The sequence below is a fragment of the Lagopus muta genome, chromosome 1, assembly GCF_023343835.1.
Source record: "Lagopus muta isolate bLagMut1 chromosome 1, bLagMut1 primary, whole genome shotgun sequence".
Lineage (NCBI taxonomy): Eukaryota > Metazoa > Chordata > Aves > Galliformes > Phasianidae > Lagopus > Lagopus muta.
The window spans coordinates 177468385-177484067 of record NC_064433.1 but is presented as its reverse complement, the minus strand read 5'-3'; the positions used below and the strand labels follow the sequence as shown (position 1 = coordinate 177484067).

General features: G+C 38.2%; 1 protein-coding gene across 3 annotated transcripts in view; it reads left to right on the top strand.

Annotated features, from left to right (window-relative positions):
- PARP4 (poly(ADP-ribose) polymerase family member 4) overlaps positions 1 to 15683 on the top strand; it is a 43274-nt gene that overhangs the window by 4646 nt on the left and 22945 nt on the right. For all 3 annotated transcript variants that reach the window (XM_048935003.1, XM_048934995.1, XM_048934985.1), the window contains exons 5-17: positions 370 to 439; positions 1019 to 1132; positions 1757 to 1906; positions 3768 to 3905; positions 5903 to 6076; positions 8777 to 8937; positions 9295 to 9432; positions 11291 to 11389; positions 11612 to 11795; positions 12196 to 12358; positions 12902 to 13026; positions 14967 to 15098; positions 15324 to 15410. In XM_048935003.1, the coding sequence (XP_048790960.1) occupies positions 370 to 439; positions 1019 to 1132; positions 1757 to 1906; positions 3768 to 3905; positions 5903 to 6076; positions 8777 to 8937; positions 9295 to 9432; positions 11291 to 11389; positions 11612 to 11795; positions 12196 to 12358; positions 12902 to 13026; positions 14967 to 15098; positions 15324 to 15410 (1735 nt within the window). The remainder of the gene's footprint in view (positions 1 to 369; positions 440 to 1018; positions 1133 to 1756; positions 1907 to 3767; positions 3906 to 5902; positions 6077 to 8776; positions 8938 to 9294; positions 9433 to 11290; positions 11390 to 11611; positions 11796 to 12195; positions 12359 to 12901; positions 13027 to 14966; positions 15099 to 15323; positions 15411 to 15683) is intronic.

Genomic DNA, 15683 nt, shown 5'->3' with positions numbered 1-15683 from the left:
AGAATGAGGGAGGGCTTAGCACTGGACACCACAGATAGCTGATGCTGACCAAGCTGTTAAAAAAATTAACATGCAATCAATCAGTGGAAATCCATTTCTTTGTTGCTTCCAAAGTGTTTCTAAAGAATGAGGTCTGAAATCGAGTTTATTATCTTCAGGTTCACACCAGACACTTGTGCCTCCTTGTGTGGGTCAGCAGCTTGGCAGTATGGGATTTTATTTCTTAAAACTTTTTTGTTGTTATTTTGTGGCTTAAAAATAATTTCATGTTCTTACATTAATTCTTACCGTAGGATGTGATGTTGCAGCCTGTAATAGCACAGTATTTACTGGGTACGTGTGGTTTTAATTGTTCTGATTCTATTCCAGATTTTACAGTGAAAATGCTCCTTTTTTTCCTCAAGATTTTGAAGTTGCAAAATACAACGTCCTTGAAAAAGTAAGCTTGTCTCTTACTGTGAGACAGTGTGGGAGGATCAGTGGATGAGTAAAAGTTTTATGATTTCACACACATCAGCAAGAACTCTTTAATGTTACCGTGTCCTGCAATGCAAGGAGCTGTATTGAAAAGAACTTCAGTGCTTTCTGTCTTTCAGTGCGGCCTAATTCTACCAACATGAAACTTCTCTGTTATCACTGTAGTGTTCTCACCAAGTTATTGCAGTAGAATAATACATACATGCTTCTGGCTAGATACATTTTCTCATGGCTGTTATGTTTTAAATCTAATTGAAGCATTAATCTTTTTTTATTAAAAATCTTTTGAAACACAACAATGATGGGATTGTACATCAATCAATACAGTGAAGCCCTGAGAGGAATTTCTGCTTATTACTATGATATAAAAACTAATAATAATAATTCTGTTTGTTTTCTTAGCCACTGTATGGTTCCAAGTGGGTTGAAAAATTAAGTAGGATGGGGAAAGTATGTGTTGCAATATCATGTGAATATCATGTGAATGAAACATGCCTATGTATTACATTGGGGGCTGGGGTCTCTCTCTCTCTCCGTTCAGATTAACTCCAAGGGAAGCAAGGATTTTGTAGTTATTGAATTACATTGTTCTCAAGAACAGTTTGAGTTTCTGTTTCGATTATATGCACACTTCAGTGCTTCAAATGGAACCAAGGTATGAGCCACTTATTGACATTTCCTGCTTGTTTCTTTGTATGCCTTGAGCACTCCTGTCCTGGAGAGCACTAGGTGTTCTTCATTTTTACTTGCAGGCTGATTCTCACATTTACATAGTAGGAGGCCATTATCTTAGCTTTAAGAGGTCTGGTTCATACTTGGCCCCTTTTACACTGCTTGCCTGCAGATCTCTCAGAAGAACTGTTTGGTACTTGACAGCAACACAGCATAGTCCTGGATGCACCTACCTCATATACTCATATACAAGTGCCTGGTAATGACTAAACTAGAATGGCATATTTAACTGCTAAAATGCTGCAAAGAATGATAGACTGGACATTCTCTTGAGAGTCAAAGGAGGATGCATTTGAAATAGCTCAAATGATAGAACAAGTTTTCCAGTACACACTTACATGAAACTCTCTTGTCACTGTGGGGTTTGCATGTGGAGCTCCCTTTTTGTCCCATGAGCCCTCATGGTCGTAGTGCCTTGCTGGCAGCATGTTAAATCACATCCCAAAAGCTGTGTGGATTTGTCAGTTCTTACTGTAGCATCTGGTGAATTGTTCCAGCAAATCTGTTTATCTGTTTCTCCATCTAACTTTATTCTTTCCATTTTCAGAAAAATAAACAATTCATAATAAATAAGACTGCTGAAGAAATAAGAGAAAATTATGATATTCTTGTTGCAAACCTGAAGAGCCAGGATTTCCTGCTCAGAGAAACTTTTCCACCAGAAGCAGAATGTTTGGCTTCTACAAAGTTACAAAAGGCTTGTACAGTTTGTGTGTTTACACTTTTCCATTCTTCGTTATTTCAGTTTCCAGTTTTCTGAATGGGGTAAACATTGTTTGTACAGTCACACAGTCATATGTTAAAGGAAATTGTTCATATGCAAATGTTCTGATTTTATTTTATTTTTTTTTAGGAATATTGACTGAATGTTGCAAGTCATTAAACACGCTAAAAGCAAATACAACCACATTCATCACACTTTTACTTCCCAGTAGGTCCATTACCTACTGGGAAAAAAAAGGATGTACTAATATAGCAACCAGAATTATTGTGTCCTGTATGACTTTGTCATAATTGTTTTGCAAACTATACAGATATCATAGGCTTGGTGTAGATGTCATTAAAATCTGTAACAGAAGTCCCCTCAGTGTCAATAGCTGCAGAAGTCTGCTCTCTAAAGTCGCTTTCATTCAGTGTTTACTGCTGTTTAGAATGGTTGTAGTCTGACCAAATTTTTTTTCCATTTACTTTCTCACTATACTTCCTCTGCTCCTCTCTCCTGTCATGGCTAACTTATGTTTTAGAACACAGCTGGAGAATAGATCAGTCCCACATCCGTGTCACCTACTGACTGCAGGGCCATATGGTTTATAAACAAGTACAGTATTATATAAGCAAGTAAAGTATTGTATCCGAATGTATGAGAATTGTTTGACAACATCAACGTTAATAGCAGTTACTGGAGCTAAAGAATGACAATGACAAAATGCTCAAGTAGTGTGGTGGTCGTCCTGCTGGACGACAGGTTGGCCATGTGTGCCCTTGTGGCCAAGAGGGCCAATGGCATCCTGGGATGCATTAAAAAGAGCGTGGCCAGCAGGTCAAGGGAGGTGATCCTCCCCCTCTACTCTGCCCTGGTGAGGCCTCATCTGGAGTACTGCATCTAGTTCTGGCTCCGCAGTATTAAAAAGACAGGGATCTCTTGGAAAGAGTCCAGCGGAAGGCCACGAAGATGGTGAAGGGCCTGGAGCATCTCCCCTATGAAGAAAGGCTGAGTGAACTGGGTCTGTTCAGCCTTGAGAAAAGGAGACTGAGAGAGGACCTGATCCAGGTCTATAAATATCTGAGATGTGGGGAGCAGAATGGTGAGGCCGGACTGTTTTCAGCAGTGTGTGGAGACAGGACAAGGGGAAACGGCCGGAAACTGGAGCATAGGAAGTTCTGCACAAACATGCGCAAGAACTTCTTTACAGTGAGGTGACGGAGCACTGGAACAGGCTGCCCAGGGAGGTGGTGGAGTCTCCTTCTCTGGAGATGTTCAAGACCTGCCTGGATGCCTACCTGTGCGACCTGCTGTAGGGAACCTGCTTTGGCAGGGGACTCGATGATCTCTGGAGGTCCATCAACCCCTACAATTCTGTGATTCTGTGATTCTGTAAATATTTTAACAGTGCTCCCTAGATCACAAAATCTGTTTTCTTTCTGGATGTATGAATTGCAATTATATTCATGACCCTTCTATTCTCCTTTTAGTTTACTGCTCCAATTTTTTTCTACAGTTACATTATCTCCAGTGTTCATATCTGTTCTTTTATCAGCTGTGTAAACAAGCCCTTAGGGCTGATAGTACTATGTAATGATAAAGATATCAAGCAAATCAACTTCTGAATTCTGTAGCATGTTATATCTGAAATTTCAGAAAGACAAATCATGGCCACTTGCCTGCCGTGGTCTTCACTTGGAAGAATTTATAAAGACAAACTTTCCCTTCAAGTTGATGGGACTGAAGCAATTAAATTAAGCATTAATGTGTATTGCAAACCGTATAGTTTATATGAACAAGAAAGTTCTCACATTGCATCTTTGCCATACACTGATTTGTGTTTGTTTTACTACAGTTACTTCTAGAAGAATCCATCAATTCAAGTGCTGTATGTCAAGAAGTTAGTGATTTTGTGGAGTTGATCTGGGCAGAAGCTCTTGGCCACCTGGACAATCTACTGCTTGAATCAGTAAACAACATCAGCCTAAATGATGTAAGTTAATTCTTTTTACTCCATGAGAACACGTACGTGAATGCTACTATAAATAATTTTTCCCCAGCAAACAGGAATGTTGTGTTTCACATTAGAATTGGTCATTACACTGAGTATTCCTATATGACAACATATTCATGCTTCAGAAATTTTAACCTCAAATGTTGCTTTAGAATTATGACACTAAAAACATCCTGTACTCCCTAGAGCAGATGGCTGTCTTTTCCATCTTATAGAAATTTAAAATACAATGTTTATTGTAGGATCCCTTCTGCGTAATAAATCAAGTTCCCTAAGAAGATAGTAACAGAAAATAGTGCAGAATAGCAGTTTGTTGTCTTCTGCCAATGTATTTCAACCATATTTCAGTCAGCCACTCTCTAGTATTAGAAAAATCATTTTAATTATAGTGCATTTGTGTATTACCAGACAACACATAATTGGCATTTAATTAACTGTTGTTAAGTTCTTCATATAGTATAACTGTTAATGAGAGTAATTAGTTATCCATCCCTCTTTAACTCTATGGTTTATTTAATCCTATTTTTCCACTTACTTCGGTGGTTTTGCTTTCCTTCCTAGACATTTAGGAGTCTAATGTTTATTCATTTAACTTAACTTATAATATAATATAATCTAAGTTATAGCTGCATAAGACTGCAACTTTGTTAATTTCTGTTACTACTGAAGGAAAAAATAACCTGGAAATTAGGTTGTTTTTAAACTGGACAAATTTTGCCAGTGAAGTTGCCTAAACATAGAATGATTTTGCCCTCATACTAAGACAGAAGGCTCTTGATTCTCTTCGATTGTCTTACATAGGAAAATAATCCTTTCACTTTTTGATGTGGAAATATACATTTATGTAGGTTCTGATGGGTAAGTAGTACCCATCAGAAGTAGTACATTAGTACTGTTTTATACATTTGCTCAGAGACAGTAGCAAGTGCATTTTATAAAACAGTAAAAATAGAAAGGAAATTCTGCTTGTGGTAGATGCTTTTTATGAGGTGCATTTGGTTTGGTTATCAAGATCCCACCTATTTCAAATAGGTGAAATTTGATAAATATTTGATAATTTCATTAAAAATGCCCAATCACTGATAGCTTTTGAAAAAGCTGAATCACAGAACTGCAGCCCAATGGATCAGTCTGTAAGAGTGTACTAAAACTGTTTTCACTACCTTTTCCCACTTATAATGAGTTGGCAAGAGACAGAGCATTTGTGTAGAAAGAAAAAAATCTCTGGGTTATTGAAACAAGGAAGTGGATTGCTGTTCAGTTAGATTAACTGTCCAATTTCCTCTAAAGGCTTTTGTGAGACCGAGTCCAGCCTTAGGTCAGTATTGAACTGCAGTAAGACTACTATGCCTCCTCTAGTGACAGCATCTTACAAGCTGTTGCCAGTGGTTATAATAACATGAAATAACAGAGTACTCTGTGAAAAAATTTCCAATTGGGAATGAATATACAGAGACACAAGCAAGTCTATATCCTACCTGTCTATACAAACTGTCTAAAATGATTCATAAGATTATTTTTGATCACTAGGTTGTGTTTTATAAATGGTACTTTGCTCAGCTTTATGTATTTAGAATAAACCAGTGCACTTAGAAATTTATCAAGAAATTTATTATCATGTTATTTCTGCAGTTATTTCAATGGTACATTAAAGCTAACGATGTGAATTGAAATAATGTCAAGGGTCATTGTCTTTCAACATGATTCAAACTCTGCTTTACTTCTGAGGAATTATGATACTGGCTCTTAGCTCTTCTGGGGTACTTTGTCCAGTATGAGGGCTGAATAATATCCAACATTTTAAAACTGGTTTCACACTGAGATGCAAGTAAATTTTTGTGCACTTTGTTTCACTAACAAAGAGTTAAAGTTTTGTTTCAGCATGGAATTAATTCACTCACATTCAGTATTTATTGCTTTGTGCTCTTTCATTAATTTTGTAATGTTTTTCAGTTCAGTAATCTCTTCTTTTAAAGGTGAGCAAAGCAGAAGGTATTTTGCTTCAGGTAAAGAATGCACTCAATGAGGGAGCTGATGAGGCAGCACTGCAAGAGATGATGATGGAATTCTATCAGCTTATACGTCACAAAACTGAAATAGACTATGAAGTTTCCAAAAGGCTGTTATCTAGAAAACAGGACCTGTGCCAGGTAACTTTTCCAGACTGCTAGTAAGCCCCAGTCTGCCCTGTTACACCAGTACTGAACACAATCAGTTGATAAATTAACAGGATATTTTGCACTGCACAACAAGTCAGACTGTGGGTTTAAAAAATAATTTACTGAAATCATAGAATCGTTAAGGTTGGAAAAGATCCACTAAGATCATCCAGTGCAACCATCAACCCATCCCTACCATGCCACTAACCGTGTCCCTCAGTGCCACATCCACTCTTATCTTGAAAACCTCAAGGGCAGTAAGACCAGCACTTCCCTGGGCTGCTTGTTCCAGTACTTCGCTTTTTCTTCTGAGAAGAAATTTTCCCTAATATCCAGCCTGAACCTCCCCTGGTGCAGTTTGAGGCCACTCCGCCTTGTGCCATTGCTAGTCACCTGGGAGAAGAGGCCAACACCTATCTATCTCACCATAAGCTCCTTTCAGGCAATTGTAGAGAACAGATAGGTCTCCTCTGAGTCTCCTCCAGACTAAACAATCCCAGTTCCTTCAGCTGTTCCCTGTAAGATCTGTGCTCCTTTACCAGCTTCATTTGGGTCTTCTCTGGGCGTAGTCCAAGACATCAGTGTCTTCTGCATAGTGAGGGGCCCAAAATTGAACACAGTACTCGAGGTGCAACCTCGCCAGTGCTGAGTACAGGGGTACAATCAACTCCCATGGGGAATCTTACAAATAGGGTAACATTCACAGGGGGAACTGAACTGAATACATTGAAGAGGAAGGCCAGTTGCCATCTAGATGGTGATAGATTCCACTGCATTCGTTATGAATGACATCTGAAGCTGGATTAAATGAGACTCACAGAACTGATGTTTATCATCCTGCTGATGCTGGCAACTATCCAGCACACACAATCAGTTTCTATTGGCTGTTATAAACTATATACAAATTGAACTTCCTGTGTTCCACTTAGTGCCCATTGTCTGCTGTCTTGTTGCTGGGCACCATGAAAAAAGCATGGTCCCATTTTCTTGACACCCACACACAAGATATTCATAGGTACTGATAAAATCCTCCTTCAGTCTTCAGAATGAACAGCCCCAGATCTCTCAGCCTTTCTTCCTAAGGGAGAAGCTCCAAGCCCCTAATCATCTTTGTAGCCTTCCACTGGACTCCCTCTGGTAGTTATATGTCTGTGCAGAAACAATTTCTAGAGATAATTTGAAGTTAATTATCTCTGTATAGTTTGGTCTGTTCCTACATTTACAACAACCTAGGGGAGTTCCCTGGACTGCAAGCAGCATCTATCAGTAGGCCTAAGCACAGCTGCTCTGCCTAGGGGCATCTCTAGGGATCTCTCCCACAGCTCCACTGCTCCTGTGTTAATTTGTCACTTCATTTGTAAGCTGCTCAGTCGTTCAGTCAATTGGGTGTTCAGCTACTCTGCTGCAAATCAGTCCGTCTGCAGAAAGTAGCTGGGAAATTCTCAGCCTGACTGGGGGACTGACAGTGAGGTGTGCTGAGTATGCACATAAATGCAGCCCTTGCACCCGGTGGCTATGAGGGCAGAGAGCCAGGGCTGGAGTGAAAGAGAGCAAGGCTAGGGCAGTCACTTCAGTGGCAGGGGCACAGTCCCACAGCACCCAATTAGGATGAGCAGAGTAGATTACAGTGACTGCTGGTGACATTAGACAGGGTCAGACGAGCCTCACTGTGGGCTTGTCTGTCTTGTCTGCAGTCAGACAAGGAACTCAAGTCCACAGGAACTGGGTCTGAACATATCTGCAGTATAGCTCAGCAAAGAGACCAAGGGCAAAAGCCTCAGCTTAAAGATATCTCTCGAATGGAGAAGGAGCAGGCTTCTACTGAGTCTTCCCACTGCTCTCTTCCAGGCCTTGCAGCTGCACCATCAAAACTGGCCCTGAGCCCCAGCAGCCAGAGCCTTGGGAGGGGAGGGGGACACTCAGGGCTCTGACACTGATCTCACAGTTGTAACTATAGAGCAAACTGGAATGTTCTTCCTTGTGATTCAGTTATGATGTAAATTCCATAGATTATGGCAGCCATAGCTCTTGGTTTTGGCAAAAGACACTCACAAGCTAATCTTCTTTAAGTTACAAGAAATTAAGGGGAAAAGAGGAAGAGAAGCTCTTTGTTGTTCTAAAAGAATAAATACTAATAGTGCTTTTAACCTCGGAAACCTTTTGATAATGAAAACCTTTTGATACTTCTGATATAAAAAAAATTACAATGTCTCATAAAGCTTTGCCACGACTCAGTGAAGTATAGCCTTCTTTGCTTTGTTTATTTGTTCAATGCCCTTCTTTCTCCTGATGTGAGAAAATTATATGAATGCCATACTCTACTGCTCTAACTGGATGGTGGCATCAGGGACAATATGACAAGTTTGCAAGCTAAATAAAAATTGCCTCAGAATCAAAAGCAAAATGATATCTGAGCACAAATACTGTGTGGCAGAGCTGTCATGAACAGCCTCCATCCAGACTTTGGAGTTGTACAGAAGTCATTTATCACTGTTATTCAAACACCTTTTTAGTTCTGATTTGTTTTCATGGGATTTAGTTCCACTTTTTTTATCTAGTAAGTGGAAATGTTCTCTTGCATGCTCTTTTCATTGTTACTACACTGTCACTGCATATAATTTTATTCTGTTTTGTGTGTTTTCTTAATTAAAATGTATCAAATATTCATAAATTTCTGTCTTCGTTTCCTAGCTCATGCGAGACATGCTGAATATACGGGAAACAAGTATGTCGTGCCCAAACCCATCATCTCTGGCCAAATACCAGGCCCTGAGGTGCAAGATTGATGCCATTGATCCAATGAGTGACGAATTTCTCAGTGTTGAACGACAAGTGTTAAAAAACAATTACAAGTGAGTGTTTAACAGTTATACGGTGATTCCAGTAGCATGCAAGTTGTCATGCACAAAATACTTCTAGGTAGCACTGAATTATCAGGTTCTGCTACTTGGTAGTACTGATTAGCTAACAGGATTGCAGAACAAGTGGATTTACCTACACTAGAGTCAAATGGAAGTTGAAAAAACTGAAAATGCTCATATTCAGTTTTTCATGTCTATTTATAGGAGAATAAGATATTTATCTTTTAGTTTTGCTCACTTTCCCTCTCAATATTTATTTCCAAGTGTTTTACAAAACGTTTGGAAAGTAATGAATAGGGCTTCAGGTACACATTTTCTAAATCAAAGATCTTCTCAAATTTTTTGCAGTGGCTGTTCAGTGAGAATTTTACAAGTATACAGGATTGGCAGAGTAAGTGAAACAGCAGAATTTGTGGGCAGTCTTGGAAATGTTCGGTCTTTATTCCATGCATCATCTGTAAGGAATTTCATGGGAATTCTTTCCAGGTAAAAATATACATTCCCTTTTTTTTTTTTTTGTATGTGTGTGTGTGTGTGTGTATGTGTGACATTGGATATGTTTTAATTGTATATTTTCATCTTTAAAAATGCTTTTTTTGAAGCTCTTTTGCATTATGTTTAAATTAATTTTTACTGTCAACATTTATATGAATACTTAAACACTTCTGCAGGAAGGAAAATCAACCTTTTGTAATTACCTTACAGCTGGATTAGCATTGAGATGCAGCTGTTTGAGTAAGACGAAGAGGAGTGAAGTTTAAATCCAGATGAAAGATGACAAAATTGAGAGAGTAGGAGAATAATGGCCATGTGGATAATTTATTTTCTTTTAGGAAATAAGTCCATTGATGGTGTCCTCCTACTTCTATACATTATTTTTTAGAGCACAAGAGAAGGGCCACAGAAATGACCCAGAGGATGGAACAGCTTCCCTACAAGGACAGGCTGATAGAGCTGGGGCTGTTCAGAGTGCGGAAGTGAAGGCTGCAGGGAGATCTGAGAGCAGCATTTCAGTGTCTGAAGGGGGGGCTATAAGAAGGAAGGGGACAGACTCTTTAGTAGGGTCTGTTGTGGTAGGATAAGGGGAAATGGTTTCAAAGTGAAAGAGGGAAGGTTTACAATGGACATAAGGAAAAAGGATTTTGACAGAAGTTTGATGAGGCACTGGAGATGTGGTGGAGATATTCCAGGTCAGGCAGGATGGGGCTCTGAACAACTTACTGAGCTGTAGGTGTCCCTTCACTGCAGCTGGAGTTGGACTAGATGACCTTTAAGTGTCCCTTCCAACTCAGATGATTTGATTCCATGATTTGCCTGTGACCACTTTAAATGACAAATTTTTAGATGATGATAATTTTCTGTTACAACAACATCTGGTTTAATTACTGAATTCTGTGAATTCACTCAGGCCTGGTTTTAATATTCATAGCTAAAATCTAATACAAGTTGCCTAACATTTTTAAATCCTCATCATCTTATCATCCTCATCAGCATCTTATGCAATGAATGCCAGCCACTGAAAATTTAAGAATGTTGGAAAAAATGTGTGACACAGTGCTATCAAAGTACTTGAGAAATAATCTCAAAAGTCATATTAGCATTGTTTTCCTTATATTGCAAATTTTTTAAGTGACAAAACAGTTCAACTTAGATAAATGTTTTGTCTTCTTGCATACTTTGTATTAAAAGGCTTTGTGTGAGGATCAATCAGCAGCAAATCAAATGTCTCTTGAGCAGTCTAAGAATGATATCACTACACTAACAGATTTGCAAATCAAACCCTGGAGAAGTTTCTGAGCATCCATCCCCTACTACCTTAAAATCTTCTTTTGGTTTGATATAGAAATTTCATGCAGGTTGTTTGAAATTTAATACAGCACAGTTGCTAGGAATGTAGAACTTGTATTCAGGAAACATACAGGTGTGGGACAAAGGACATGGTTTAGTTGGGAAATATTGGTGGTAGGTGAACAGTTGGGCTAGATAATCTGGGAGGTCTTTTTCTGCCTTGGTGATTCCATGATTCTATGATGCTATGAACTACTCATCTAATAACACATCTAAAAAATTATTTTGAATATTTGGCAGTGACTCCAGGAAATGTATTGTTTTCTGCTAAATGAAAAAAGCAGTCTTTACTTGCTTATATAATCAGTGTCTTGGTGATTCACATGGCTTTGGGATTTATTTTTTGTTATATACTTTATTTTCCTGTTGTTTCTGTAAGGTGTATTTTGATTTAGTCCTCTGTGGTTCATAACTGCACAGTGTGTACCTTCCCACATACTTTATGCAGAAGTATCTTGAACTTCATTCATCATGTGAATGATTTTTTTCTCTCTAGAGGACTCCTAATGCCAAAAGTGGTTGTTGAAGATCATGGTGTGGAAAGAACTGACACTGGGAATCTGGGAAGCGGCATTTACTTCAGTGATTCTGTCAGGTCTGAATAATGACAGTATCTTTTTACTTTATCCTTTGTGTATTCTTTTTACTTTGCAAATGAAGTAGATGTAATGTTTAATAATCTCAAAGGTATTTAATTATAAGTAATTTAATTTTTCCTCCTCATCTGTTCAGAAGTACTTGTGTAAGCAGAAATTCTGACGGTGTTTACATCAGTATCAATTGTAATAACAGATGCATGATCTTTCCTTACGTACAGTGCCAGCATTAAGTATTCTTCACCCAGTGAAATGGATGGAACCCGACTCCTGGCGGTTTGTGATGTGGCACTTGGATCCTGCTTAGATTTGTACAAACGAGATTTTTCATTAACTGCTGCCCCATCAGGTTACAGCAGCGTGCACGGAGTGCGCACAACAGCAGGCATCTCTTCAGACTTTGAGGTACTGATCCTACAGTAGTTGAGAAGACACCAACTTTGGGATTTTTTTATACCATTGATAGATAATAGAAGTAGTATAACCTGTATGTCTCAGTTCAGACACTAAATCACTAGACAATAAAACATAAAATCATTTTTGTCAGGTTTACAGGTAAGGCTGTAAGTTGTTAGTCATGAAGAGATTGGAAGTTCTTGCTGGAAAGTAATATTTAATATGTTAGTATTCTTTATTTATTGTTACTTAATTATCCTGTAAGTATCCAATCTGTGATATTGAAATTATTACTTATTACTTATAAAAATGATGTCATTTAGGTTTACCTCATAATAGATAGACATTTTTTAAAATGTTATCTAGAGCTTTGTTCTTATTGTAAAATAGCTTTCTTTGTTTCTACCAGGATGATGAATTTGTTGTGTACAAAACTACACAGGTTAAAATTAGATACGTTGTTAAGTTTTGCCTCGCTGAAGATCAAATAAAACAATTCCAGCCTGAAATTGGGGTGCAAACTGAGCAAGATAACACTGAGTTGGAGTCACAGTGTCATTCACAGAATGAGAGTAAGAAATGTTTTCTGTTTGCATATTGACTTGCTACCTGCATTCCCTATAAATATGTCACAACTTTTAGAATTCTTGCATCCAGCCAACTTATTAAAAGATAACTTGCAGTTTATTTGTGGGTGTTACTAAATTAGTCATTACAAGGTAGCATCTGTATAGCATCTATTTAGCAGATTTCCTTATAGGTCGATTTCCCAGCAGTTGTTGCAGCTCCTCCTGTCACTGCATGTTTCAAGAGAAGCACAGGAAGCACTTCTGCATGAATCATCAAATGGTCTTTTAATAATTCAAATGCAAGGTTTTATACAAAGACCTTGTAAGACCTTAAAGACCTATTGTGAGCTCTTGATCCCTTAGATAGCCTACAGCTCAACAATGCAGTGCAAGCATTCATGACAGAAAAGGAGTGTTATTTTCAATTTACATGTTCTGAATTGCATAAATGAACACAGGCCATTGATATAGGATTACTATCAAACTCGCTTCCCAAATGTACATTTAAAAAAAAAAATTAAACATTTCACACACTCTTTTCTTTAGGCTATGAATTACCCAGTGCAAATATTTCAAATACAGTGAAAATTGGTCTTCAAGACAGACTGGGAAATCCTGTTCCTCTGGAAAGTGTTCATATCAAGGCAAGGATAATAGACTTTGTAGCACAGGTAAAGTATGCTATGTATTGTCTTCTTCCATGTCAGACCTGAAAAATTATTTCAGTTCTTAAAAAGTGTTTTAACCATTAAAAAAAAAAAAAAGAGGCAATTCAGTCTTTAAATAAAGGGAAGTCCTGAAGCTGAGTGGAAACTGTTTTTATCACAGAATCACAGAATTGTAGGGGTTGATCAACCTCCAGAGATCATCGAGTCCAACCCCCCTGCCAAAGCAGGTTCCCTACAGCAGGTCGCACAGGTAGGCATCCAGGCAGGTCTTGAACATCTCCAGAGAAGGAGACTCCACCACCTCCCTGGGCAGCCTGTTCCAGTGCTCCGTCACCTCACTGTAAAGAAGTTCTTGCGCATGTTTGTGCGGAACTTCCTATGCTCCAGTTTCCGGCCATTTCCCCTTGTCCTGTCTCCACTCACCACTGAAATTCTCAGAGATGTATTGTCATACAGGTGCCAAAAGCTCCTTGCTCAGTGAAAGTCTTGGCTTTTCTTTTTTTTTGTAAGTTTTCTGTCTCCTGCAACTGCAGATAAATTTTCCACTGCAGCATATGTATTCTGTTCCCTTTTAAAGACTTTGATGAGTTTGCCACCTGACACTGGTGAGAAATGCCTAGCATGGAAATATATTTATGTGTTTTGGTTTTACCTGTGGTTGGAAAACCTAAAATAGCTGTTGCAAGTAAAATAGCAATTAATACAAAAGAACTTGCTATCTAGTTTTAAAGTTAGCTAATAAATGTTAACCTGGCAGGCTAAAAGTGAGAGCCTATGGTGTTGTGGATTGGTTTTATTTGTGTTTCTTTTTTTTTTTCCACTATGTATGCCCTAAGGTCACATTCCACCAAGTCACCTGCCTTTTTCTATCCTGAGGCATAATTCCACAATCTACCCTGTAACTGAGTTCTGCCTGGTTAAGTCTTCATCATGCTAAAGCTATAGTTCCACTGACTTCTGCCGTTTCTGTCTTTCTGCACAGGAATCTGTGTTCAGGGGTTTCCAGAGCTAAAGTAGATTTATAAGAGCAAATCATGTTTTCATTTTTCCTGAAGCCTTAAAAAGGAAAGCAGAGGAAAAAAAAAAAAAGGAGAGAAAAGAGTTTAAAGAATTATTGTTGCATGAGTTATTAAATTATTCTGACACTCACAACTGTGGTCTGATTCTGTTTTTCTCAAGGGGCATTATATTTATTTTTTTGTCTTGCTTCCTATGGAATTAATTACTTTACAGTATCATCTGTTCTATTGCCCAGTCCACCAGAGCAAAAAGCAACCTATAAAGCTGAGGTACAAAGCATAAACCAGAAATGATGATATAATAAAGGGCAATAAGAATGGCAGCAAGTGGGAATGAGGAATTCCTGGGGTTTTGTTAGGACACAAAAGAAGTAAAGAGAAGAGCAGATATGAAAAGAAAGCAGATGCAATCTGCTACCTCAGAGACAGAAATTCTGTCACTGGAGGACAGATGCTACACATGCAGAATTAACACAGGCTTTCACAAACATCCCCTTCAGTATCTTAAAAATAGATCTTTGCAGTTTGGTTTCTTCTTCCTTCTTGTTTAGATGTTACTAGCTTTGAAACTATTACAGGCATGTGGCAGTAGTGACTACTTATTGACAGGCAATACCTTGGCAGCTCCAGCTCTGCTAGTACGTCAGATAACTTTTATAAGGTCATGGTTTACTCTTCTTCTAGAGGAGATTTAATTAAAGATTTAGAGAGTAAAAATCCTGCAGCTCCTTGCATGTTCAGGAGATATCTATTTGTCAAGCACCGGTGAATGTTACACCTTAGTTTCTAATGTATAAATAGATCTTTAGATTGTGGCACACGTTGGTATCTTGCAGTGCAATTATTCTGTTAAACTGATGTCTAACTGATGATACTGATGTTTCAGAATTGCAGAATTGTGAAAAAAAAATATATTCATTTCAGGTAGTGATGTTTCAGACCTACACCAATCAAAACAGTAGTCCAATTGAAGCTAAGTATGTTTTTCCTTTGGATGATAAAGCTGCTGTTTGTGGATTTGAAGCTTTTGTCAATGGAACACACATCATTGGGCAGGTAAAATGTTACTGTACATTAAGCTTGATGCAGCTCCTTCAGTTTCAGGATTTGAAAGCACTTGTTTAGCAGTGAAGATGTGCGATACCAACGTTTTGTTTTCTCTCAAGTTCTTTGTTGTTAGCCCTTGACTGGATTGCAAGGTAGTCATGTCATGTAAGAGAATATTGGCTAAGTGTTCTGCATACAGGGATGAAAGCACTCATTTTGGAACATATTTCATAGGTTAAAGAAAAGCAACAAGCGCATAGAGAATATCGCAAAGCTATCAATGAAGGTGATGGAGCTTATCTACTGGACCAGGATGCACCGGTATGTTGGAAATCATGGTTTCTGACCCATTTGAAGATTTTGCATTTCTCACATTAGAGATAAATCTTTTCTGATTGTGAGTCATGTTTTTGTTGGGAAGCTGCAATTTCTTTGGACTATACATCTGGTCCTTGTAAAACACTATTGCTCTTTCTGTAAACATGCACCACACCTTGTATAAAAGAGATATTTCTCTCCTTGGAGCTTACCTTTGTAACTTTGTAAATCATAACTTTTTTTTATTTTAATAACAGACTTTTAAATTCAGTTATT